General features: G+C 37.7%; 2 protein-coding genes across 3 annotated transcripts in view; one reads left to right on the forward strand and one right to left on the reverse strand.

Annotated features, from left to right (window-relative positions):
• Positions 1–1,953, forward strand: part of LOC129363018 (uncharacterized) — a 57,953-nt gene extending 56,000 nt beyond the window's left edge. The window contains exon 9 of the mRNA XM_055034909.1: positions 1,847–1,953. The gene's annotated coding sequence lies outside the window, so the exon portion shown is untranslated. The remainder of the gene's footprint in view (positions 1–1,846) is intronic.
• Positions 1–27,417, reverse strand: part of LOC129362977 (dedicator of cytokinesis protein 2-like) — a 112,522-nt gene that overhangs the window by 59,661 nt on the left and 25,444 nt on the right. For both annotated transcript variants that reach the window (XM_055034832.1, XM_055034833.1), the window contains 9 exons: positions 24,264–24,462; positions 22,469–22,566; positions 22,276–22,365; positions 21,919–22,019; positions 20,261–20,395; positions 18,285–18,393; positions 17,895–17,965; positions 16,035–16,141; positions 1,829–1,971 (listed from right to left, as the gene is read on the reverse strand). In XM_055034832.1, coding sequence (XP_054890807.1) covers positions 1,829–1,971; positions 16,035–16,141; positions 17,895–17,965; positions 18,285–18,393; positions 20,261–20,395; positions 21,919–22,019; positions 22,276–22,365; positions 22,469–22,566; positions 24,264–24,462 — 1,053 coding nt within the window. The remainder of the gene's footprint in view (positions 1–1,828; positions 1,972–16,034; positions 16,142–17,894; positions 17,966–18,284; positions 18,394–20,260; positions 20,396–21,918; positions 22,020–22,275; positions 22,366–22,468; positions 22,567–24,263; positions 24,463–27,417) is intronic.

Genomic DNA, 27,417 nt, shown 5'->3' on the forward strand with positions numbered 1-27,417 from the left:
AAGTGGTTGAAGAAAACTCCACAGAAAAGCCACATGGTTATTTTTTATAAACAATAAAAAAGTAGTGGTTTATCCACCTTATTAAGCTTGTTCTGACTTACAAGCTTAGGACAAGCTTGCACTACACAAATATACTCTCATAATATAAATTATGAGTGTGCAAGTCCACACTATTCTGCAAAAGCTGCTCAAACTCAACTCTACTGCTGTTCTTATTCACTCTCCGAACTAGTTATTCTCTAACAAGACAATTGTTTTTAGGCTTGTGGTAAAAGAAAACCAGAAAGCTCTTGTAAGCCATGTTTGTTATTCTCTGTGCGTTTCCTTTGTTTTTTGCTTTTTTTGTCGTTTTGTTTTGTTTTTTTTTTGGTGCATACATGCTAGCAATCAGCATAGCCAAGCAAAAGTGACAAAGACAGTTAAAAATTCGAGGCAAACACTAGCAGACACAAGCATCTGTCTTTCAAATAATTTTGTGCTTGTTTTTGTTTTTCTCTCTGAATATCTATGTGGTTTGAGGACATTTGCAGTGTGACAATTTAATTAGGTACCACCCAGAGTGAGCAACAATGAACCGTGAAAAACAAAGAAAATGAGGGCCAATTTCTCTGCTTTTGTTTATTCTCATATTTCTACCTGTTTTTTCCATCCTACGTTTTTTTTACTCCAAACAGCATGTGCATAGGTCGAATAAAATATTGCCTCTATTTAGACAGACAAGACAAATGTACAGACATTTTACTGACTTGTCACTAGCAGGCCGTTTTCATCTTCACTTTACAACTTTGCATCTCGTTTTTGTACATTCCTGCATTTTTGCTTTTTATAGTCACATCCAAGATATCATCATCAACTGCCCTTATTTATGCATCTCATCAAATAAACTCCACTCCATTTCATTTATTAAATTTGCTCTCTTCTCTCAGTGCGTCTCTTCTCTTGACTCATGCTTCATTAGCACATTCGAATAAATAAGAGCCAAAAAAAAACATATCCTCACTTCAAAGTCTAGGCAGGCTGTCAGCCATTTGCACAGGCAATTAAAGAGCCTTCATCGAGATGCTGGTGATGTATTTGTTTTGCATGGAAGTCTGCCTGTATGTTTATTTGAAGGTGTTCAGTTCAAGAGCTGACTTTGATTTGTCTGAAAATATCACATGCAAACATGTGCAAGACCAAAGGATTTAATTGGTCCAGGGCAGCTGAAGTCTCCTTCCTGCACAACTAGTTGAAAAACAAGAAAAGACAAAACTGGCATCGAGAATGTACATGTAATGTGAAATCGATCCACTGGTAAAAAGAATGATGTGACAAATATCACAGAAACATCCACATGCCAGATAACATTCGCTAATATCTGAAATTAAGGTTAAATCAGGCACACAGAGACCCAATTTAATCCTCAGCTATGTTCGCTGATCTACCTTTACTGTCAGCAGATACAGGAGCTTTAATAACTGTGGCTGTCAGCACACTTTTTTAATCTTATTTCTTATCTATTATTAAATTTAGGTCAGGACCATATACACTTTGGCTTTATTGCTGGTTGCTGTTGTGTAACCTGAGCACATCTCAAGTGACCATTTAGGATGTTGTACTCACTGACAACTAAAGAAAAAGCAAGTGAAACTTTTGTTTTATCCAAATGGTTTCTCCAGAGGCTCGTAGTAAACGCAACAGGATCTAACGCTTCCTGGCTGAGAGAATTTATCTCTGCAGTTTAGCTGTGTCTTTACTCCACTATGTTTTCAAATAGCTTTATATTCGGAGCTACCGAGTCTGCTAGGAATGTCCATTTCACAAACAGATTGTCCATTTTGTAACTTACGGCATTCTTTCTGCTAAGGACTTCCAGAATATTGTTGAGAAGCTCCAAACTGTTTCTCCTCTCGTCATGAGGACCATCAGCCATGCTGGCCAGTGCACCACTCAGCTCCCGCAGCATCATGGGTAACAACACGTCACGGCATTCTGTGAGAACACAAGCACAAATGTTAAACGATAATTTTGCAATAAGCAAACAACTTATACAACAGAAGTTCTCTAACTGGAGAGAGAGGGCAAAGGAGAATATTTAAAGGCAGAAACACAAGGTTGCATCTAAACTGATTTCTCTCAGGAAAACTTTTCAAGTACACAAAGCCATCATTTACATTCATTGCTGCTGCACCTGTAGAAGAAGGTGAAACCATATTGCCATGAATAATGATGCCACTGGACTCTGAAGAGCAACATCAAATCTACCTCCAGACTCCACAATGAAGCTGTATCAATCAAAAGTATTAATGGTTCAATTCATGTCACAGTGGACATGAATTGCTCCTTTGTCAAATCCAAAGTCAACACATTAATCTCAGTTGTCTAACAGTGTTTTCTTTCTTTGTCTCTTGGACAAATATTAGTTTTCAGAGTAGAGGCATCACTTTGTTACTGTGCTCTCTGTTTCACTGTTTAGAAAAGTAGAAAATATTTATAATAAAATGTTATAATAAAGAGGTTTACTTAGTTGTCCTGGATTTGTTTCTTTTTTATTGCAAAGGGATATAAACACAACAGGCATTTGGGTTTGAAAAAATTAAATTTTTTTACACATAAAAAATTGTGAGGCAGTTTTTGGTTCTTCGTCTTGAGTTTTACAATATGTTTCCCTTGAATTGTGTGAAAAAAATTGATATTTAGTCCAGACAGCCATATATTTTCTCCTAGGCTTGTTCACTGGTGTTGGCACAATTCACGTTATTTTTACGTAATATTTCCATAATTTCCTCAACAAGAATTGTATGGTACTGCATGAGTGTTTGATTTCAGGGTGTTCAGATTATTCACCAGTGCACCAGAATAAAGTAGTTTCCTAAGGTCAACATCAAGACCCTCATTAAGGTTTCTTCAAAGTTTTCTTTCTTTGCTAGTTTTCTTTAAATGCAGCTTTGGATTTAGGTTTCCCTTTTGGACTTAGAAACTACTTTTCTATATATTTTGAAACTTGTTCCATTATTTGCAACCTTTATCCACAGCTGCCATAGAGTTCAGATTTTAAGCTAATAGTCTCCCAAGAGGTCTGAAAAAAACTGTCCCATTTCCATTAAGAGCTGCCTTCATGTACTACCTGCTTATAGTAAACAAGAACTGCAGAGCTTGTTGCCAGTAGAAATGAATGTAATGCTCCTTTAACAAGGCTATCCTTTTAATATTTTTTGAAGTCAGCAGAACTAAAGCCTATTACGAGAGAGTGTGAATGTAATCTGTCAGCAGAAAATATTTATTATCGGTTTACAAGCAGAAATGACATATATTCCCAATGTGTTTATTAATAACTGATCCCTCTCACAATCCTGACCCCTCCCTTGCATGTCTTCCTTCTCCATCTTTCTGTTACTTCACATCATCCACCCCATGCCTCTTTCTGCAGCCTTAGGTAGACAGAGACCATTAAAAGCTCATTTGGGCTCATGCTCATTAGGCTCTTTATTAACTGAGCCAAGCCTTCATGCCTGCTGCTGGACCCTCAACACAAACTAATCTCAAAAACCCAAAGTCATAAAAGCAAATCACAAAGGGATCAGAAAATGGATGACTGGCTGAAGACCTCCAAGACCTCGTAGGGAATAATTTTAAATAAGTCGATCAGAGACAGAAAAAAAATCTGATGTATATCATTTTAAAATAACATAAAAGCACAACTAAATAGCTAGAACAATAGAACTGCAAGCCCTACCCACGAACTCTGTACATTTTTCAATTTAGACTGAAACAATTTATATGAAATCCATAGACAGACAGACATTTCCATATTCAATTATGTAAAGGTATTTCTCCTGGATGAGTAATTGTCGACAGCAGCTAATGCCTTAGATGCTACCAGCTGAGTATTTACCAAGAAGCCCTGCTAAATCTGGTTAATCCACCACAACAGAAATTCATCTTTTGCCCTTCCAGATACAACACAGTGGGTTGTGCTTCATGCCACTGTTGTTTTGAGCTTAAGTATTAATCCATTGGCCTTCAGAGGACTCTGACTCTGAATCTACAGACCTGGATGTTTTGTTCCACCTGTTTCAGTTACACTGACATAACAATCAAACCCAGTTGTTACTTTTGGGGTGTTGTGACTTGAAGAGTGTGTGTATGAAGGCTACATACCGGGACCTCTAAATGTATACATTTTGTTCTTCAACGTTTCAACTTGGGAGAAATTATTTGCAACAACTTATTTTGCAAACTTGAACAATAGATTGTTCAGCCGATTCAATTTCAACTCTTGTTGAAATTTTATCTTCTCACAATTAAACACGAATGTGCGATCTGGAAATAGAAAACAAACCTCGGATACTATATGTAACTAGTGATTGCACTTTAAGCTTTCAAAGTCAGCTTTATTTTGTTGTGTGCTGACTAACTGCTGAAATGACTAATACACATCTTAATGTGGTAGAAAAATAAATTATGTGGCACAACAAAAATGTAGTAGCCGTGAACAAGGACTGCAGTGACCCACTTTCTCCAATAAACACTGATTTCAAAGTTGATTAGCATAATGTTGGTTAATATTTATGCTTTACAATCATGCAGCCCTCACCTGCAGTAGAAACATTATGCACCACTGTAATTTCTATGTTCACAGTCAGCTCAACAAAGACAGAGCCTATACAGAATGTGAGAACTTGCATTTTTCATTATTCTAACAAGCAATGTTAATAACACATCGCCAAAACTTATGGTAAGCTTGTTTGAACAATCAAAAACATTTCCTGCAAGCTGTCCTCAGATGCTTGCTGTTCTGAATGTTACAGAACCAATAATTTATAAATGCTCTTTTAATTTACTTATATCAGACATCCTGTGATTAGCAAGGATTTGAGATTCAAGAGTATAAGTAATATTTGAGAAAGTTTTCTTACTAACAAATTAATGCCTTCAACCACCAGCTAGGGAATTATTTCTTTCACAAAGTGGCAATAAACATACTATCAATCTCAAGTATTTTTAAATGCTTTTTTGTCTAACGTAGGTGGTTTACAATATATTTGAAGACAATTGCAACTTCTTTTGAAAAGACTGCAGTCTGTATATCCTGATCCTACAAACTTAAACTCTACTTGCACAGGCCCACGGCTACTACTATGAAATGATGCAAAGATGCAAAAAACAGAGATTTTCTAAGAGTCTTAACCTGTGTAGTGAGGAGCAATAAAAGGGAGAAACCAGGATATAAAAAAGGTTGAACATTCCATAGACACTCATAGAAAGGATCCATACTGTCCATTTATTTATTTCACCCAGCTAATTTATCCATTTCTACAATTGCAAAACTGCTGGTTTTGCTGATGTCTCATGCAGAGAACCAAGACTTAGAAAATGCTTCATTTCTATATAAGATGTTTTTCTCTGCTGTGACTGGGTGAGGAAACGGTCCCACCCTCAAGGTGTAACAAATGAACATGCATACCATTTACAACTTCAGAGACCCAAATTCTGACATCAATCCTTCCATTTTCTAATCCGACTCAATCTTAAAGGGTCACAGGCTAGTCAGTGCAAATATGCAGCAGGCAATGATGAAGAAGTTCACTCTGGACAGGATGCTAGTCCATCACAGTGTAACACAGACACACACAACACAGAGCTGTTTAGGGCAGTCAGTTTAACCGTTTTTTGGGTTGTAGTTCTTGGACAGGAATACCACACTAAATATATCCACTTAAAGGGGAAACATCCAAACTTCGCCAATAAAGACTTTGGAACGAATCTAAACATATGGCCCTTCTTATTGCAAGGCAACAGTGCTGTCAACTAGAATGTACTGAAACCTAGTTAAGCGGTGCACATTCTAACATCCACCTATTTTCTATGCCAGTTCAAATCCTGAATGGTTTCATAATGGTTCTCAAATGGTGGGATACATTGTGGACAGTTTGCTAGTCTGTCACATATTTGTCTATATTTATAAACTTTTAAAGAAAGCGTTGTGCTCTGTCTCTAACTGAAGTGAGCATTAGTTAATTCGCTAATGTATGCACTTTAAAACATTCCAGCATGTCGATGTTTCTTTCGCCTGTGTGATTTACTTACATGTTGCAGGTCATTGCCTGTGGTGCAACAGCGCAATAAATCAATTCAGCCATGCTGGTGGAAGAAAGCTTTGCCAACCTGCTCTGACAGATAAATGGAAATCAGGATCTTGCCTCAAACACTGGAATGAATTTTACTCGTTTCTGGCTTTCAATAAATTGTATGCGTGTGCTTGTGGCGACACACCGGTGTGTATCTGCACAGATCACTGCACAATTAAGGCCATACACACAGGTGCGGTTATGCAGGACAAAGCCTACACCAACAGAACCTTGTGGACTCATTTACATTCAAATCAAAATGTCTATTTTTTCAACCTTAAGCCCAGATGGTGATTATTAATTCCAGCGTATTGTGCCCAGTCTGAATCATTCTGTCTGTGTCTGATTTGGTGCTTTGTTGCGATTTGATGTGTAAGCGCTTGGATGTGTTTCTTGATGTGCGAATGTGTGGTTATGTGTTTGGGTTACCAAGTTTGAGATGGCAGACAGTCGCCTGTGCTGGCTTGCCGCCACACACAGAGAGGAGCTTTGATGGCTCAGAAGCCAGCTCATTCCTTCTCGCTTCCATTTTTTTTTTCACCTTTTTTGCTGCCAAACACAATAATCTATAGCACGCAATAATGAGATGCAATCTCAGTTTCTAAGAGGTATGTAAATCAGACTTCCCCTCTTCTGTCTCTCCATCCCTGTCTCATCCCTCCTTTGGTTGTCGTTCTCTGCTGTCGGAAAGATAGAGTGATAGGAAAGATGATAATGAGGAGGTTCAGAGGCACAACGACAAGTAAATCTTCTGAGTTGAAAGGGGGATGGGACCATGCCAAATGTCGTCTCGCTCTGCAATGACTAAATGTCTCTTTCATGTCACTGTGGGTGTTTCCTATCATCCATTCTCCCTCCATTTTTCATTTGTATTCCTCCCTCCTTTCTTACTTTTCCCCTTGCACCATCTTAAGGTGCCGCTTTGCATTTGAAGTCACACATTTCATCTGTTTGTAGACTTTGCTGACACTGACATGCATTATTTGTCAAAGAAAAAAAAGAATATGGCTTAGAATGTTAACGGAGGACATTATATTGTTTTGTGAAGGAACTGCCTAAAACTGCAAACAAGTCAATGATGTTAATACAAACTGGCAATGATGCTTTAAAGAACATTTTTTTACTGCATTTCCTGCTATGATGTTGATAAGACTAGGCAGACCAAACGCTGACAGCAGAATCATATTCAATAGTGACTTCAAAGGATGCTTTCTTGAATTAAACAGCTGTTTGTCATGATTTACTGTCATGTTTTTCACATTATGCCATCTTTGAATTTCAGGACAATTATTCTTTTTTTTTACTTTTGCAAAATATTTCCAAAATGGTTAGCTTAGATTAATAACACACTACAAAAAACATATTGCAAATCTGATTTAGATCAGTTGTTCATTTTAAGACAATAATATGCTTTAAAACAACTACTTTTAGAGATAGACATATTTTTTGTTATGGTCTTGCCAGAAGCTGAACCTCTCCACTCAGCTCAGGTCTTTTGCTCCCTCTGACAGGTTTCCATCCATGATTGTTCCGTTTTCAGCTCCATCCATCTTCCCTGAAGAGCAGCATCCCCTCAGCATTATCCACCCATCATTTTTGACTCTAATGATAGTGTGTTGGCCTGGTAAGAAGTGATCATTTTGACTCCACATAGTGTTTTGCAATTAGCTGAAAGGTTCACTTATGGTCTCATGTGATTACTATTTTACACATTTTCTGTATATCTTACTCAGCTTGTAGCAAATTGCAAACATGTTTGACTTTGCTTTAAAGCTCTTCTGTAAAAGATCTAATTTGTTGAACTTGCTCTGTCAACATATTCTGCAGATCTCTTCAGCTCTTCCATTTTTATCACGAGCCACTGGTCTTCTTTATTTATTTTTTTTCCTCAGGCTGGCCTGTCAGCTTAGGTCTGTAGTTTGTTACACTCTCTTTTCAGCTAATTGATAGGAGACAGCTTCTACTTCAATAGTATTTTCTAAGCTTGGGATATTTCTCAATGTATTACAACATTAATTTAACGTTTCCACAAATGACCTCTGACCTATCTGGTGTGTTTTGGGGTCTTTTAGATCTTGTTTGTTCATTAAAATGTTCACAGGCCTTCATAGAACGGCTTTCTTTGCACCAATACTTGAGAATTATATGTATTCTGTTTTATGTGACATGAAATCCCAATAAAATACATGAAACTATGTAGTTGTACAATGTCAAAATGTAAAACAGTTTAACTATAGAGATATTTTGGTTTTAATATATTTACCTGTTTTAGTGCAAGTTGTCTATCAAAAGCTCCACCTTTTAATTGTTCAGTCTTTCTATTCAATCTATTAAATACCAATATTTTGATACCATTAACTCTGTTAGTATAATTAGTTATTTAAACCTAGACCAAAGTGGGTTAGTAGTAGATGAATTCAATTTATCTAGCAAGTCAACGCCTTGGCAGATGAGTTGATTTATTTCACAACCAGAAAGCATTATGCCACAAAGCTGCTGGCTCTAGCTAAGCCTGTATCTGATCTTTCTTATCAAATCCAGCTTTGTGTGTGTTCTGATTGAATAACAGGGCGAAGTACTTATGCTCAAGCCCTAAATCTCTGCTCATGATATATTAGTGAAGTAGATCCAGTTTGTCTGTTATTGCTGCTGTTGGACAATAAGTGAGCATCCAGTGGGACGTTTGGCTTTTAGCACTCTCAGAAACGATGCGTTTCTCTAAGCTGAGAAATTGATCTAAGACAGCTTCAGACCAAAACAGAGCTCTGCGTAACTTTGCCTTCCATCTGTGTGTAACACTGACACGTTTGCACATCTGTACCATATGAATTATGGGTAAGTGTGTTCCCACATCATGTCCCTCTGCTGTCCTTGTCTGCATTCAGTTTCCACTGAAATCACCCCACGGCTCAGGCAACAAGAATATAAATGAGACGGAAGGAAGGTGTGAGGCAGAGGCATTTTCCAAAATGATTAAACTCCCTTCACTTTACTCCATTAGTCTCATCCATCCCTCGTTTTGTCCGATCACATCCTCCCGAACTGAGGTCTCTACAGAGATTGAATGACAGCCACTACCTCTTCCACTCTCATTAACCTTCTAAGCCCATCAAGCCAAAGCTCCACAATAAGTGCAGCTATTTTGGGTCAGCTTGAGCAACATTTTAAAATCACATGCAGCAGATGGCTCGTCTGCTGTCAAGCCACAGCATAGACTTTTGCAAATATGTCACTACCTGAATGTCATTTACATTTACGATTCTGTAGATTTTGCCATCGCGCTTGATGCATGTCTGTGCGTAACCTGAACCATGCAATGACACAGAAAATGCTAATATGTTGTCATTCTGCATTTACTACAAAAATAGGGAAGGAGGGAAAATAGAAAGTCAACTAAATACAAGTCAGCTCATAAGCAGAAAAAAGTGACAGAGTAAAGAGAAGTAATTTGCGACAGCCTGCAGGGACTGTAATTTGACTTCTGTGTTGTGATTCTAGCTCTGATTTCAACTTACAAATGCACCATGATGCACTGAAGAGCTCTCTGACGAACAAGCAACCTGTTACATACGCTCATGCCCACACACTCACTGCTGCAGTTCAGAAGACAGATTTGAAATTACAGCTCAAGCTGCTGCGTTGATATGGCAAGTGCTAGAAATACATCACAGTAATTGCAAGACTCTTGAGGTCCTTGCATAAACTCGCTAAGATATAAGCTCAACCTTTAGATTTAGCACATCACAACCATAATGTCCCTTGATAAAAATGAGTACTGAAGATTTATGTTTTTGTAGGCAGAACACACAAAGTTGTAGGTTCATTTTGTACTTTTTGCTGTTTTAGAGCAAAGAAGCAGCCCACAGTGACATATCGATATTGCTGATTGAGAAACCAGGCACAACTGTGAACACTCAGCAATGATTAAATCCTGAAAGATAATAACTCTACAGTCCATCATTCACCCATATTCATCAAGCACTTGTACACCTCTACTAAGTAATTAAATCAGGGGAAATACACATGCTGGTGTCAACAATGTTCTGTGATGTGTGGCAGTAGAACAAAAGCAATTCAAGTAATGACTCTGCTGCCTTTTATATTAATTGATAAAAGATAAAAACATTTTAATGCAGCCAGGATCTAATTTTTCAGCAATACGAGTTATTTTTTTGCGTTAGTTTGACACTGACATTTTCATGATTCCCAAACGTGTTTATATCTCTTTAAATATTTCACCTTCTCTGGAGGAAGTTGGAATCAAACATTTTGTTCTTTCCAACACAAACATAACCTAATCTTCACACTGTGTTCCAAATTATTATGCAAGTGAACTATTACAGTATAAATAATTTTACTGAACAAAGCTCCCCATGAGAACAGTATTTATTTTTTCCAAAATAAAAAAACTCAAAATGCACTGTTCCAAATTTTCCCAGAACTGCATTCCACCCTCAGATCTTCTGCTTGAGGAAACTCCAATGACACAGTATGTAATCCTTGCAGTATGGGATCATGCATTTTCATGCATGAAGGTAATTGTGCTACTGAAGGTACGGCTCTTCTTTTGGAACCATGAAAGAAAGTGATCCGCCAGAAAGTCCATATAGTTTGCAGAGGTCATTTTTACGCCTTCAAGTGCTCTGAAGGGGCCAACCAGCTCTCTCTCTCCCCATGATTTAGGCCCAAAAAATGACTCCACGACCTCCTCGCTAACGTCACAGCCATGTTGGGACGTGGTGGCCATCCACCACCAATCCACTAGTTCGTCCATCTGGACCATCCAGGATTGCAAAGAACAACTCTGAAAATCAGTCTTCATGTACGGCTGGGCCCACTGCGACCGTTTCTACTTGTGAGCATTGGTTAGGGATACCCAAAAAGTAGGTTCATGCTCCCCAATCCTCTGGAGGATCCCCCACCTTGAGGTTCCAGAGGCACCAGCAGCTTCAAATAGCTGTTTGCTGCTTTGTAAGGGCATTTTAACAGCTGCTCTCTTAATCCGATGAATTTGTCTAACAGAAACCTTCCTTATTATGCCTTCCATGATGCTGTTCCAACAGCATGATGCTGCCACTATTATGGAAAGTGATGGAGTAGTGTGTTCAGGGAGAAACGAGTATCAATTTGTTACCAAAGTAAACTTTATATGATTTTTCTCTCATCTTGTCATTCATCTATTGAAGCCAGATTTGTGAAGCACATGACTAGTATTTTTCCTACTGACAGATCTTCACACTGGGCTTGAGGTCTAGTAGTTGCAGCTCGATCAAAGTATTGGCTGCTTCACTACTTATTTGACTCAAACTGTCAATTTTCAAATTATTATTTGAAAAATAAATCAAACAATGAAACCACTTTAAAGTCAGACACTGCCTTGTGTGTCTCTGTCAAAAAATACTATATTATACGCTGAAGGTATAATGAGGCAAAACATGTGATGGGTCAAATTGTTTAAATATCTTCAACAATTTCTATGTCTTACATTATGTTCAATTTGTTTTCAACATCTTCATGTTTTTACAAGGCAGACTGTAGAAAAAAACACTGCATGGACAGACTTTGACTCACTTTGTTCAGCAGAAAGGCTAAAAAAACCAACTGACTCATCCTTTGCCTTTACTTCATGTCCTCCTTGATCTCTCGTTCTTTTTTTCACTTCATCAGAGTTGATGCTCTCAATCTGTCTCAGTGATTGCCTGATGAAATGATAATTTGCCCGAATTGAGCCATAATGCGCCTTGTGAATTTAATTTGGTCTCAAAGCCAGATTAACCCACATGACAGGATGCACATGTCTGTCAGCGCATGTGGACTGGCATGAGCATGTACATATTGAGCATGTCTGTGTGGAGATACACTATGTGCTTGCCAAGACTTTTAATCCCTGGAGCGTGTGCTGAATAAGTCCAATGAGCATTTCTGAGTGAGTGTGGGGTAAAGAGTCTAAATCTCTTCAAATTCTGCCCCCGGATAAAACCGGTCATGATAAAGTCAAGCACAGGAGCAAATACCATTAATAAGACGGACACAGAGGTATCAATATTTAAAACTGGAATAAAGGGGAAAATCAACTCATTCATGAATCCACATAGACATAAAAGATACTCTTGAACTTAACTGCTGAAAAAAATTAAGAATTGAATATAGAAGTTTAAGATAATGCTACATATGTTATTTAGGGAGCTGCACTACTCTGACTTTCACAGATATTTAACAAAATCCTCTCTGATTCAGGATGTGTTTTATTTCCACACTTCACTTCTCACAAAACCTAGCGTTTGTTTAAGATTTTGCAAAAAGATGCGCGCAAGTAGTTGGCAGGAAATGACACGCGCAGCGAGAAAACACCTCTCGAACTTGTGCAGTAACAGCAAACGAGCGCAGGAAAAACAAACTGGTGAGTCAAATCTGATGAAGCAACTGTTCCCTACTCAACACAGCATCCCCTTCCGCAGCGAGAGGAGTCAGTGGATTCGATATTTCTCCCTGAAGGGTGAGCTTGGCAGGTCTATTTGGACAGACAGGTGGGGATATTAAATATGTATTACTGTGCAGTGATAGGACACCAGGCCATTAGCTATTATAAATATGTAATTTAAGTCTGCTGCATATACTCTGTCTGCTGAACGGAGGGTATGTGACTATACAAGCCTACTGATTAGCATCCCAGCACTAAAATGCATCTCAATTAGACTGAGTGTCAGCCCTCATTTGGGAAAGATGGGACTGAAATGGAAAAAGCAGACAAATACAAAAAATAAATTAGAGTAATGCACAAAAACATGCAGGAAAAGCAGCATGATATCAGCTGCTACCAACCAGCAAATTCCAGTCATGCAGATAGTTTTTATTTAGTATGTTTTGAATAAAATGTAATAAAATTGCAGAAAAACTGTTCATTCTTTATCACAAATTAATTGATTTCAACTCATGAAACCCAAAATGCAAAGTGTTGTGATACAAATACACAGCTGGAGCCACATGTTGTCATAAAATAGGAAACACAACAATTTTACCAGTATGTAATAATTTGCTTTTACTAAATCCCAGAATTACATGAAAACTTTTTCAGATGTTTTTAAAGTAATTACTTTTAAGTTTATGACTTGGTATATATCTGTGTCATAAACATTGTTGAGACATTAGCAAGAACTGTTTTTAATTTCAGACATTTCTGTCACTCATGTTCATCACATTTACAGTTAAAACCAGATATTTATGCACTTTATGTCTAAAAGACTTTTTTTTTTCTCACCATCACTAAATCAGACTAATTATTTTTCATTCAAGCACAGCTTGAATTACAAAAATGAGAAATTTAGAAAAGGTATGCAAAAACTTTATCATATTTATCACATTCGGATCTATTCAAAACTTAAAGTTCAAATGGTATTTCTATCTGAAATGAACAATTTACAATTGAAATGCCTTTCTGTTTTTCTCATAGGATTATGTTTCCCGTTTCCTTTATTTCTTTTTTCTTAATCTGTGATCTAACTCCTTGTTCATCTGCCTGGCCCACTGGCTCTCCATTCCTCATTTTATTTTGTTGTTCTGCAAATCCATTTTCCCCACCGTTCCCTTCATCATTTTATCACCATCTAATCTGTCATTCACCAGGTTTTGCTTACTTAAGTCTTAAGTATCTTAAAATATAAAATACTTTAAGGTTAGCCGAAATTGATGTGCACTTTGATAGCTTCATGGACAGTTTGATGCAGATTTTTGTTTTCCTTGTTCTGTATATCTTTTCTCTGCCTTTTTCGTTCTCCCTCTGTTTTCAGTGACAGAGTATAAGTCAGAGCATTTTGACAGCAAGCCAGAGTGCTGTACCCCTGGGGAATCAATCATCTGAGCCACAATCAATATCAAAGAACTATATTCTGGCCCATGTTAGCTACAAATTTGGGTTGCAGTGACAGTCTAGCAAAAACCCTCAGTGCAGTTGTACCTTAACCACCGCAACAAAAACAATGAGATGCAGTCATGGACAAAGCACAAATAGTTAATCAGATTTTCTATGAATCCATCTTGCACAGAGCAGGTTCTGTTTTAAGACACATCTGTCGACCACAACCCTTTAGAGTCTTCAAAAGAAGTCAAATTATTGTTCCAATTATTGTGTACACAACATCACAACATTTAATCGATCTCATCCATCATTATTTGGACCTCAGTGGGGAAAACAACAATTTATCAGCTCAGTACAAGAAAATTAAATGGCTTTAACAGGTCTAAAAGGAGGCTGTGAGGGAGAGGAGGGAATCACTGATGCATGGCAGGCTTTAAAGGTTTGGAATCAATAAGAAAAATCTCTTGTAAATGTGCTAAAATAAGGCAGTTGTAGTCTAAAATCAGACAGGTTTAGAAAAGTCGAAACGAAGGGCTCTGGAAACACGTCCTACCCTTTTTTTTTTTTTTACAATCAATAGATGATATACCTCCCTTAACAGAGACCACCAGTTAGATAAATTAGATTAATATTCTTTTACCACATGTGTTAGAATAGTCCACATTTCAAAGGTCCACACAAGAGTTTAGAATGATGCAAAAATCAGAAATTGTTACGTTAGAAGCTACTGATGCCTTTTAAATCTCTGCTCAGGTCTGTTATTTTTAACCTCCAGACAGGTTAATCACAGATAGAGACATTTACCATCAGTTGAAGGTCAAGATTAACAGTGCCACTTGGACTGATTGCAATAAGATGGTACCTAAGTTGGGCACATTTCTCTGATTGTGATGTGGCTGAGGGTAAACCTTACAGTCCTAAAAATTTTATGTTGAAATATAAACATCTAACGTCTGTAATCTGGATTTAAAAAAAGATCGTGTGGAAGAATAGCTTAAGGTTGGTTTAACTGAAACTAGATTTAGAAAATATGACTTTGATAAAGTGAACTAAAATAAAAATCTATGAATTTAGATGGTTAATGTTGATGCAGTGAAAACTGGGATAGTGAAAATAAGACTGAGTTAAATAAATGTTCCAATCAGGTACAAAATAAAGTATAAAGTTCAGATTTCTTTCTAGTGAAATAAATATGCATGTAGGTATATTAATAAAATCTCTATTTGTTCTGCCCTCTTTCGATTTTAGGGCTTCATGGACTCTGTTCCAGGTCTGTCAAGACTGACAAATGTTTTAGATAATGGGGTTTTCTTTCAAAGAGGCAGAAATTTGGTTCAAATTATCCTAAGTTTCTTATTAACTTAGAAAGAAAAAGTTCATTAAAATACAGTCAGTTTGTTCATTTATGACACTTAAATGGTTCAAGGTAAGAATAGCTTTGAATATTTAACCTGATTACAATTAAAATGAAATGTTCACAGAGTTGAACATGAGTCCATTTCTCTGTCTAAAGCGCAGATGAATTTGGGTCATGCAAGCCATAAAGCAATGCTGTACAAAAAATATGGCTCAATTTTGAGCTATGAATTAGCTCAAAGTGCTCATCCTCCTTTATGTATGATGCTTGACTGAGTAGTCCCCAAATAAAATGGAACATTAAGCCTTCAGAATAACCATGGACAAGACAATGTTTTAGAACTAAAAACATTTTTACTCTTCATAAAGCATCTTTTGCCACTCGACACGGTATAATTTTTATTAACAGTGTGAAATAATAAAACACACACCTTTATAATAGAAAGGTTATGATGTGTGTACGATGACATGGGCACATGCTGAGGCACACTTTTGAACTGCTCTGTTGGAAATAATAATAATGTTTCACAGACCTTTTCTTGCAAATGTACAAATTATGTGACGAGGAATAAACAGATCTCCTGGAATTTAAATCAGAATCAGCTAACATTTTTCTGACATGAAGCAAGCTGGTTCTCCAAGCAGGGTTAGGCTTGCTGAAATTGAAGAACGAACTGCTCAGGCAACAAACAACCCAACACAATAAGACGCACCTTGTTTCTGGAACAGCTGGCTGCTGACGATTTCAGTCATGGAGGAAACCTTCTGTTTCTGGAGCTTTTCAGGTGGGATGCAAGAGTAAAAGTCATGCAGCAGTTTGCTGAGGGAAGAAAGCAATGGATGGCAGGAGAATTAATAACACGAGGAAACAGCAACACATGTTTGTTTTCCTAGAAATATCTGGCGCAAACAATTCATATTTGTTTAGACTTTGCATTCAGGCGTATGTTTCATTTTGTCTAAGTAGTCTGCCAATGCTTTGCACAAAGCTAAGATCAGCACTTTAGCCACCTTGTTAATATTTCCAGCTTCAGTCATCTGACCTTAGAGGTTAAAAAAACATGAATCCACTTAAAGAAACACCTGTAAAACATAGAGAACATGAACCAGAACCATAAGGCAAACGCCGTTTGCCGCATAAAAACAAATGAGCCGAAGCATTAATGGAGCCAACACCTCTTATTCAATTTCTCAATAATTAGACAGGTTAGACAGCCTGTTTGGTCAACGTGATGCTACTTAGAAAAGACTGAATACTCAAACCACAGAAACATGTCTGTCCCTTCTCTTTCTCTCCGTTTTTCCCTGCTCCTCTCATCTTTTGCCAGTCGACATGCTATAATTTTTATTAACAGTGTGAAATAATAAAACACACACTCTTCATAACAGAAATGTTATGATGTGTGTACGATGACATGGGCACATGCTGAGGCACAGACGGCCATCTGAGACTTATCAGGCCCACTAATAATCTGAGCTGAATCTAATTAAAATCTGAAATGCCAAGCAAAGGACAATAAAACACAGGCACAGATGACAAAATATTTGCAAGTAGCACCATGCGGATCAGACTGCAGCTAAGTTTACAATGTGTAGGATCTATAGAGGATATAAGAAAGCTTTGATGTCCACCTCCTGCACTGTGATTGTAATTCAAACAGTTTGGTTGTGGAAAATGCTTGGGGCAAATCAGCTTATCAAAAATACAGCCGGGACCTTACTTTCAAGTATAGATGGCTCTGATAGGTTTGTGAATGAGAGGGTAAGGAAGTAAGTAAGAAAAAAAAAGAGGATTTATGTACAGAAGAAGGAAATGGTGAAATGAATGACAGAATATGAGGATAGATGTCCCGACTTTCAACTTTGCACCTCGGTATCTTTGAAATATTGTGTATGGCTGTGAGGCAGGTAGTAAAAAAATATTGAAGCTACAAGAGATAAACAGGTGGCTACAGATAATGTACAACCAATAAAAGGACAAACACAGGTCAGAGAAAGGTGAAATGATAAATTATAAGGACAAAAAGCCTGAAAATGCTACGCAGATAGTTCTGAAAACATCAGTTAATATTTTATTTCTGTAACGTAGAAAGGTCATCCCGAGAAAATGGACCTATTAGTTGCTGCGCTGCCACAGGATAAATGAAGAAATGCTTAAAAAATATGAAGCTGAAACTGCATAACAGGTGAGGGGGAATGGGCAAATATGCCATTTTGTGGCTAAAAAGTACAATAAATGTTTGATTCTGGTTCGAGAAGAGGTCAAGTAGGTCATTCCAAGTCATCTAGCTTTTTATGAGACAAAAAAAGAATTGAAGTGTAAAGTTGCAAAGGCCACTCAGACAGGGCAGCACAGCAGCTGAGAGTCTTTTTCCTTGTTTCTGCATCAGTTTGATGAGATTTATATCTCCTGGTTAAAAGGGGTAAAGCTTAAGCACTGAGAGGTGTGTGGGTGAATGAGGTGAGCAGAGGTCAGTAAACAAAACTAAGATAAATCCAACAGCTCTCACACATCCCATTCATCTACACACCTCAACAACTTGTATGCTTTTTTGCTTTAACAGTGAGCTCACCTGAGGAGTTTTGCATCAAAAACTTTCTCAACATCATGCAGTACTGTTGGCAGGTACTTCAGAGCAGCAACCTGATGGCACACACAAACCAAAACCCATTAGAATCACTGGTTTGCCCCCTGTGGAAGGTGACTTTGTCATCAAACAGGCTCGTTTCGCATTTAAAAAATGGATCCATCTCATTTCCCCGCCACGCTGCTTTGCGCCTGGATCTGTTTCAATATCTTGATGTAAGTAGTCAGAAGGGGAAAGACTTTAAGCAATTGAGTACCGATGTTGTCAAAATCAGGAAAGACCAGAAGGGGGAAAATGAAGAAAAGGTGACACACTGACAGACAGGAAATGCAGTAAAAGTGAAAGAGACAGAAAAGTTTGAAGACGTGTAATTACCCTGAGCAGGAGGGTGGTGGTGTAGTCAGTTTTCATCAAGTTATTGATGGACTCAAAAAGCCTCCTCAGCGAGTCCTCAAACTCAGCCTGCTCCTTCCCCTCGTAGAGCCTGTGAAGGCAGGAGAGAGTGTATGGAAATGCAACAAAAAATCTTCCACAAAAACCTTAATAAAACATTATCTGTCACAAGGGGAGAGTGCAGAAAGACAGAAGAGTTAGAGTACCAATCCTTTTAAAAGGCAAGGATAAGGCAAACAAAAGATGTGCTAAATATTTATTGAAAGTGAAGCTTGAAGGAAAGACATACTGAGAAAATAGAAGGAGCTGGATCTGGATTCTACCACCACAAATGTACAGTCACTTGTACACTCATAGAAGACTTCAAATTCTTTGTTTATTCTATAAAGTATAAATTATCTCTCCATCTCTGCTTTATTCTGTAACCTAAATGGAATCCAGATGGTGATAATAATCAGCAGAGCCAGAGCTACCTCGATAACGACAGCAATCAGCCACCAAAATCACACCTAAAGTCTTGAGTATGTAGGGAAAGACAATATCAGAGTCAGACCGCCTGAGTAATTATACAACATAGCAAAACATGTAATTCGGTGCATTACATTTCACAACGGGGAGGCACAAATACTATTATGCTAACAAGACATTATGCTGCCAAGGTAAAAGGTAAATATTTATAGGCACCGACCGCTGCGTTGACAAAAACCATTAACATAAGAAACTGGGTTATCTTTGTCGCTGCTATTTACAATCTGTTTAAAGAGCCATTCTGGTCATGATCTATTAAATTTCTCCTCCACCAACTCTTAGCAAGTCTTCCTCTAATCTATCTCTCCATCCCTCCTGCTCCTCACTATCTTTGTGTGACTCAGTTGTGCTGCACATTTGTTAATTATAATTGTGAGAGCTGGAGGGATGGATTAGTGGCTCACAGTGAATTTAGCATGGGGGGAGTGAGATTAAGCAGTAATGCACAGAGGTATTATCACTGGGCTCTTTGCAGAATATAGTTATGATTACAGAAGCATTGTCCTGTTTAATCCATGAACTCTATCTGTGTTTAACGGGGTGCTTAGAGAGATATCCGGTTGTATCAGGGTCAGTGTTTGTGTTATCGCACTCGGATGTGGACTAATACTACGCTTTCACTGTCAGCTAAAACAGCTGCATCTTGGAGAAAATAACCTTTGTCTAATTAAAAATATGCTTGTGGAATACAAAAATCCAAAAAGGAACAACATGACTGTCAGGTTAGATTTGGTGAAATAAAACCCAGCGCATTTGGTCTTGAAATACACATCTCTGATATAAAAGCAAAAAAGTGGTGACCTACATGTGTAAAAACAGTATTCCTACAAGGAAAGAAGGGATGAATGAAGGAAGGAAAGACGGACTGATAGACAGGCAGATAAATGGAAAAACAAATAAATAGACAAGATAATGGAGGGATGATGGTAAAACACAGGTGGACTGCTGAAAATAAAGCACAACTCCAAAGCTTCCTGCCTCACATATATGCATAAACAGAATTGCAAAGATCATTGCCTAATACTCCCTCTGCAGTTCACAATCATAACACCCTTCGTCATAACTAGGAAAGGCAGACCTATCGATTTAAACTAAAGTGTTTGCACTTATTACATGATGCGGTTCTGGAAGCTCTCCCAGCACAGAGAGAGCACTTCCCCTGGCAGAACATTTGTTTTCTGGCTACAGTCCTGCACTGAGATTAGCTTTCATTTGGTTGCTGCACTTTGTCATCAATGCTTATTAGCAACATTAGTGCTGTTATCAGCAGCATCATGTCTCAGAGCTGTCAAACACTATTACCTGAACAATGAAAGGTCAAAAGGTGCTGTGTATATTCAATAATTTGTATTTTATATTCTTGATAATAGAAGAACAAAATATGAAGTGATTATAGTCAAGAATAGCTGGCAGAAAAATGGAGAACCTACTGGGAGTAGAGCATCCGTGATCGAACAATGAACTTAAAGATGTACTCGAGGGCTTTGAGGGTTCGCAGTATGGGCTCGCATTGTTCTCCACGGCTAGACACATCCAGGTACCGCTTCAACACTGACATCAGCTTTCTGGGTGAGAATAAAAGAGCCAGAGATGCACAGACATAAATCAAATCAACTCACTTTTCTTTTTAAATTAATTTCCTTATGTTCTGAGGTTTAAAAAGCTAACCACCAGCTAACTTTTTTTCTTAGACACAAAACAGAAAGACAAAATAAAAAAAGACAAACTGACATAAAATCCAAAAAGTTCTCCATATATCCACAGATGTACCTGTCAGACTTAAGACATTTTTATTTGAGCTCAGAGGCATTGTGGAAAAAAGAAATCTCTCCAACAAATGTACGCCCTACAGGCGTCTTTAGTCACAGACAGAAATACTTCAGTGTTTCAGAGCAGCAGGCGAGAGGTGTGGGAGGCACAGAGTTTATGACCTCCTAAAGCTCCCCAGCAAACACCCCTCCTGAGACATCCCAATGGCATAAAATGCAAACATATATCCGCAGTGGGAGTAGAAAAGGTCAAGATTTTTGCCTGTCAAGCTCCATTTTCAAGAAATGGAAAAAAGAGAATCACCTTCACACCTGTTCACAACTCCTTCATCCTTTTAAACAACAATCTATTTCAATAATAAACTGTGACTTAAGCTTGCTGCCATCATGAAGGCTCTAAAAACTGTGCTCAAATTAATGCCATCTAGTGTTGTTTACATACGTCTGGCTTAAGAAGCAGAGCAAGAGGATTTCTTCTTTTTTAGAGCAGTTTAAAATGTGGTGTGAGGGAGTTAAAGACTTTTACATAACAGCCTCCTAGCTAACAGGCAATAAACTGTGATGACCTTTTTAAAACCGGGTGAACACAGTACACAAGTAGGGGAATCATTGCGTTTTGATGCCAACAGACGGATATTCAAATGGGGTAGAGACAAGAAATACGTGCCATGAGGAAGACGGGGGAAAAAATGTGGTGAGGCCAGGTGTAAAAACAGAAACACCGAGTAGGAAGGCAGGAATTAGACACATTCCTGCCTTCCTTTTGTTTGGCACAGAAAACATTTCACTTGACAGCAACAAAGTGAGTCTGATGACGCCGATGCAGCATCAACATCTAACTTTTCTTCTACCATCAGATTCTCTATAGTCGAGCACAGGTGGCTACTGAGTAATCAACCATAACACTTTTTTGACATTCATATTTAGCATCATTAGATGAATCAAATAAGATCATTATGGACTTCAAATACACAAAAAATAATGAAAATATCCAAAGGGCCTTAACTGTGATAAAATCATCAGCACAACTAAGGTGAAAGACAAAAGCTAGGTTTACAAATGTATCAATCAGCATCATCCTTTAATAAATAATTATAGTTTGACAAAAAAAACTATATATGTATTTTAGTCAACACAAATGCAGACACTAAACTTATTTGTCCTGTGCTCTGACCTATTTGCACAATCAGTATTATAAAAACAGTAAAGAGTCCTAAAGATCTGCTGCTCTTATAGGGTTTACTGGTAGTGTCATGGCTGCAGATAAAAAGCACAATATCTATTTCAACTAACACATAAGAGGCACAAAAATAACCTACTTGTAGGCCAGTGTGGCGCTGAAATGCTGCTTTATGTAGGCTTCCAGAACAGTGTTAAAATGCTGGAACTTTCTGTCAGCGATCAGACCGATGATATAAATCTGCCAAGGCAAAAATATGCAATCCAGAGGAAGAGTTAGTGGCATGTTCACATACAGCAGCAGCACACGTTTACAAGCCAGATAAGAGTTATGTACAACTATCTGACAAACAAGACTGTTTGAAAAAGATGGGTACATAGATGTTAGGCTCCAAACAACCTGTCAAGGAATCCTGCTGTTTGAGTCGACATGTCACACATTCAGAGCCATACCTGGCAAAATGTGTGCCCTTCAAGCAGACACCCCGCAAACTCACCAAGGCATCAAACACAAGGATGTCATAGTCGTCATTCTGAGAGTGCTCCATCATGATGTTGAATAAGGCATCGAGAGTGTCCTGCAGAAACTACATGCAAACAAAACAGAGCCAATGGGAAAACACACCCCATGCCGGTATACACACTCATCCAGAGACATGTTGGGTTTTCTTGATTTTTCATAGCACTGACCTTGACCACCTCCTCGCCATCAATGATTTTGAGTTTCTCCAGGTTTTCTTTCAGGTTGTCAGGCCTCGTTCTCCATTTGAGCAGCCCCAATAGACCCACTGAAATCACAAACAGAATATCTTCAGGTCAGATGTATTTCCTGTATGAAGGTAGCTGCATATACTGTCTATAATGCTGCACAAAACTTGAAATGATAAAAAGGCATTTCTCAACTCACTGGGAAACTTTTCCAGATGTGTAAGGTGACTTTATTGCTCGACAATCAATAAAATCAGAAGTTTGCTTCTTTTTATCTTACATGTAGATATTAACTTTTTTTTCTTTAAAGTTGTACAGGATGTACAGGAAGACAAGAAGATTCACATTGATACAGTGCAGTCAGACAAATAATGTTCCCCTGATAACTGCAGGAAATGCATGTTTGTCCATCGGACTGCAAGCCCAAGAGGCATTTGTTGCTTCAAAGAACACGTCTCCAATGCTTCCAGGCCAGTAATATTTACACCAGTGGTTCCCAACCCTGGTCCTCAAGAAAGCCCGACTAACCGCAGAGTACCCTTTACTGCCAATACTTCTGGTAATAAACGATAACAAAAATAAATGCTACACACTGCAATACACTTTTATTATTCTCATAAACAATGTTAACATCCTTTGCTCCTTTACCTTTAATGAGAGACTCACACATAATGTTTGCTTGTGTTGCTCAGCAGATATAATATCTAAAATCATTCTGGTAGTTTTTTTAAAACGTTGTCTATGGGAAATTACTCTCGTCTTGGCACATATGGAAAAGTTAAAGTCATATTAGCTCAACAAATTCCTCTAGAATTTTAACCTGCAATGAGGTGAAAAAATGTTTGGTAATTGCACAAGTTTTTTCAATTACTGTATGCCAATCATCTTGCATTTAATCAGCAAACATTCTGCTTCATGTCTCTGTCTGTGTTTACACCTGAGCATCCAAACCCCATTTTTCAGTCATTAAATATGTTAGTGTTTGACATGGGACAGATTTCTCTGTCTGCTACATCAGAGCAAACTCTTCTCCCGGTCCAACAGTTTCTGACACGCCACGCCAAGCTTGCACATCTGGAGGTTGGCCCTGAACAACCCTGTGAGTATCAAGGCCTCAGCGTCTGTGTGTGTTTGTGAATGAGGTAAAGGTGATTAATATTGCAGGATAATGTTCATTACAGTGATGGACTGACTTCCTTGAGAACAGCTGCTGCTCTGCACCTGTGTCTGATGCACCTCTCTGTCTGGAGTGGATGTGCAATTAAGCACTCGTTGATGAGCTCCTTTTTGTGAATGCATTTTGCCTGTGGAGCTGCATCAGTGGGAGTTGTAGACAAGAGCCCAACACTCCTCAATGTTACAATCTTCGGTACATATAAACACAAATATACCATAATCCTGTACCCGTTTTTCTGTGAATGTCACGATTAGTTTCTCTCAGTTTTAATTGGCTGGATGTTTTCTTCATTCAAGCCCTACATTTGCATCACATTACCACTCGACTTTCAAGCAGAAGTGAAGTTTTAATCATTTATACCCTCAGACCTGAAGAGAATTTTGTTGGAAGCAGTGATTCTGACCTCTGCCATCTTCACAGCCAGATGATTATTCATTGTCTTGGCTTGGCCATATTTTCTCATTGAAAAAAGGTGTTAATTAAAGTTTTGTGACATGTCAGCTTTAATTTCAAGCACCCTTTGTGCTGCTAATATCTGGCCTGTTTAATTGACTCTGCTGCCACAAGCTCACGCATGTCTAGACCGACGCTTGCATGTACCATTTTGGGTGAGTTTAGTGGAGCAGACCAGGGTGGAGATGATAAAGCTGTCTCTGGAGCTCACAGATAGGCCTCCACCCCCAGACACGCTGCTGGCGCTGCGGCTCAGCCCTGCCCCCTTGTGGGTGTCACTGTGATGGTTGCGGGTCGGGGGCAAGGACAAGTAAGAGTTCACATCCTCCATGCGCTTGCTGTCTCCCTGGAAAGACAATGTAGATTTGAATCCATTACACGGAATAGTGATTTACTGTAACTTTGGTAATGAGGCCACATGATGGATGGTGTTCTGGGTCTGGACCAAGAATGATTTATCCTCTGTTTGGTTAAATTTTAAAAAAAGACAAGAGTCAGAATTTTCAGTTTTGAAGTAATACTTGAGGTTTTGAATTAAAAGTCACAAAACACGACCGAGGTCACCTGCAGTAATAATGTCTCAACTATTTCTTTATTTTTTTCTCAGAGTAAAATAAAAATAGACTGAAATCAAGAATAGATGTTTTTCATGGAATGTAGTTTTGCTCTCATTATCTTTTAGGGACTGCAGTCTCTCTTGTTCCAATCTGAATTTAACAAATTGTTTTCATTTGAGCTAACAATCATAATGTTCATAAAGTTGTTGCATGCAAAGAGATACCCACAGTAATAAGTCTTTTAAATGAGAGTGTAATAGATATTTTGGGGTCTTCTTACAACGTCTACCTCCTCTTTCTCTAAATGTCTGAAGATCTGCTTGTGTCTCTTTATTTTTTTATTTCTTTTTAACTTTCTCCTTTTCTGCATTGCTCTCTTTATTTTTTCACACCGCCAGGAATGCTCTTTACTTTCTGTAGTGTATATATATATATATATATATAGATAGATGTCTATATATCTATATCTATAGACATCTATATATAGATAGATATATATCACTTTATCATACATACATATATATATATATATATATATATATATATATATATATATATATATATATATATATATATATATATATATATATAAAATGAAAAATCACAATAATAGTCGTAATGAATCACTTCTGGAAGTAAAACTGTTGGCCTTCTTATTGGCACTCGGACAACATTTATGCTTGCTGTACTGCCAGACAGGATACTGTTGAAAAGAGGACATGCACTGATTGAACACTAATTCTTGCACGTTCACTTTTAATGAGAAATCATTTTTTCAACATGAAAATATCCTGTCAACTTTTAAAAAAGCTCCTAGATAAAAAAAAAAAAATACATGTTGAAAATACAACATCATAGATGATGATTTAGGTATTCAAATACTGTTTATGAATAAAGGCAAGAAAGTTTTTTGCCAAAAAAAATAAAAAATTAAAAAAACGCAACCACACGCACTTTTTTACAGAGAAAACTTTGACCAGAACAACGCATGTTCACAACTCTGTTATTTCACCGCCGGCAGTGTGCTTCAACCAGGCCACTGCAGCACAGAGGAAGAGCTAGAAGCCAAAAGTGGCATAAAGATCAAAAGGAATGTAGGGATAACGAGAGATAATCGCCAAAGAGGGCACAGGAGGGCCATCCATTTGGTATTTGAGTGAATCATGAGTAATTAATCTTCACTGCATCTGACACATAATCAATATGGTGATTCAATCTTAGCTTAGGCTCATTTAACAGGAAGTCTATTTGGCTTCACTCAACCTGTCAGTGAGGCCATAATCTCCTGTCCAAGTTCACTATATCTTTAGTTCTGCTTTGATGACTCTTATCACTGCAGTGACATTACAAAAATGTTTTTACTAGCTTTACAACTTTTTTTCCAAGCATGATGTGTGCAGAAGGTTTTGCTCACTTCAGCTGTTTATGAAGTCCCTTAGTGAAAACCTTTTTTCGGTTTCAACTTTTATTTCACCGGTCGCATATTATTCAATAAATATGTGCAAGTTAATGTAGCTCAGATGCATAATCTGCAAAAACTTGAAGTAATAAATGGACAGATAAAAACCAGGTCCTTGTACTGTACTTCACTTTGTACAGAGATCTGGGCTCTTGGCTATGGAGAAGCAATTGCTTCCTTGAGGCGTGGACTATGTTGTTAAAGTTTAAAATTTTACCCATTTCTTAGTTTTGTCCGTAACGTATGTAATGAGTGTAATGTGTATGAAAAGTAATAATAGTTACAAAAAAGTTGTTTTATATTCTAGCACAAAGCATCGTGTACCAATCGGGAGAGTCCTTGGTTCATGAATTCAAAGAAAACCAGAACATTTGTATCCAAGAGAGGATACACCCGTATGATTTTTTAAATTGAATTACAATTTTATTTTGCTGGTTAGTTTCCCTTTGGCCAAAAGAACATCTCTAATTTTTTGTGTCAAAGATTCAATAGTGTATAAGAAACAGAGGTCCTGCTCCTTTACTGATATGAAGGCAATGCAGAGTGGATGCCTGATTTTAAGGTGCACGTACATGGTGATGACATGCCACAAAGGATTTGTGATTACACAACATGACACTAAATAATTCATAAGCAATGTTTCTAAATGATTAGACCGAAGTCTTGCCATCAAACCTTTTTGCCATATTGTCTGTCTTAGTTTCAAATGGTAATCCTTTAAAGGATGTTGCTGAATAGATTTGTTGTGGCAGTTCAGGTCTGAATGCAGAACTTAAGTTTATTCAGCTTATTCTCTTTATTTACATTAAAAACATGCAAATAAAACTGTCCATCATTTGTTTATCTTTGACTGAAGAATCCATAATAAGGAGGGGTGGTTTTGACCATTTATAAAGGTAAAAAGGTCAATTTCATTTATATAGCACATTTTCATCAACAAGGCAATTCAAAGTGCTTCATAGAATTTAAAAGGAAATACAAACAAAACAGCGAACTAAAGGAAAGAGCAAAAGAAAAAGCTAATAATGTTGATCCAAAGTAAATAAACTAGATATTCCTTTTCAAAGTTGGGAGATAAGAATAAGTAAATGTCCTGTGGTCTAATTCCTTTTCTACTTTTTAGACTCCTTTTTAGAATAGGAGTCTAAAAAGTAGATGCTAAGGTAGTTTTTTCTGGATTCTAAGTTTGAATCCCTGTTCTGGGTTGCTAAATAAGTGTAAGTAAGTATCTTCTGGACTTCTGGGATGTTAGATAAGTATAAGTATTCTGTGGACTCTAATTTGT

The sequence above is a fragment of the Poeciliopsis prolifica genome, unplaced genomic scaffold (assembly GCF_027474105.1).
Source record: "Poeciliopsis prolifica strain line A6 unplaced genomic scaffold, Auburn_PproV2 SCAFFOLD009, whole genome shotgun sequence".
Classification (NCBI taxonomy): domain Eukaryota; kingdom Metazoa; phylum Chordata; class Actinopteri; order Cyprinodontiformes; family Poeciliidae; genus Poeciliopsis; species Poeciliopsis prolifica.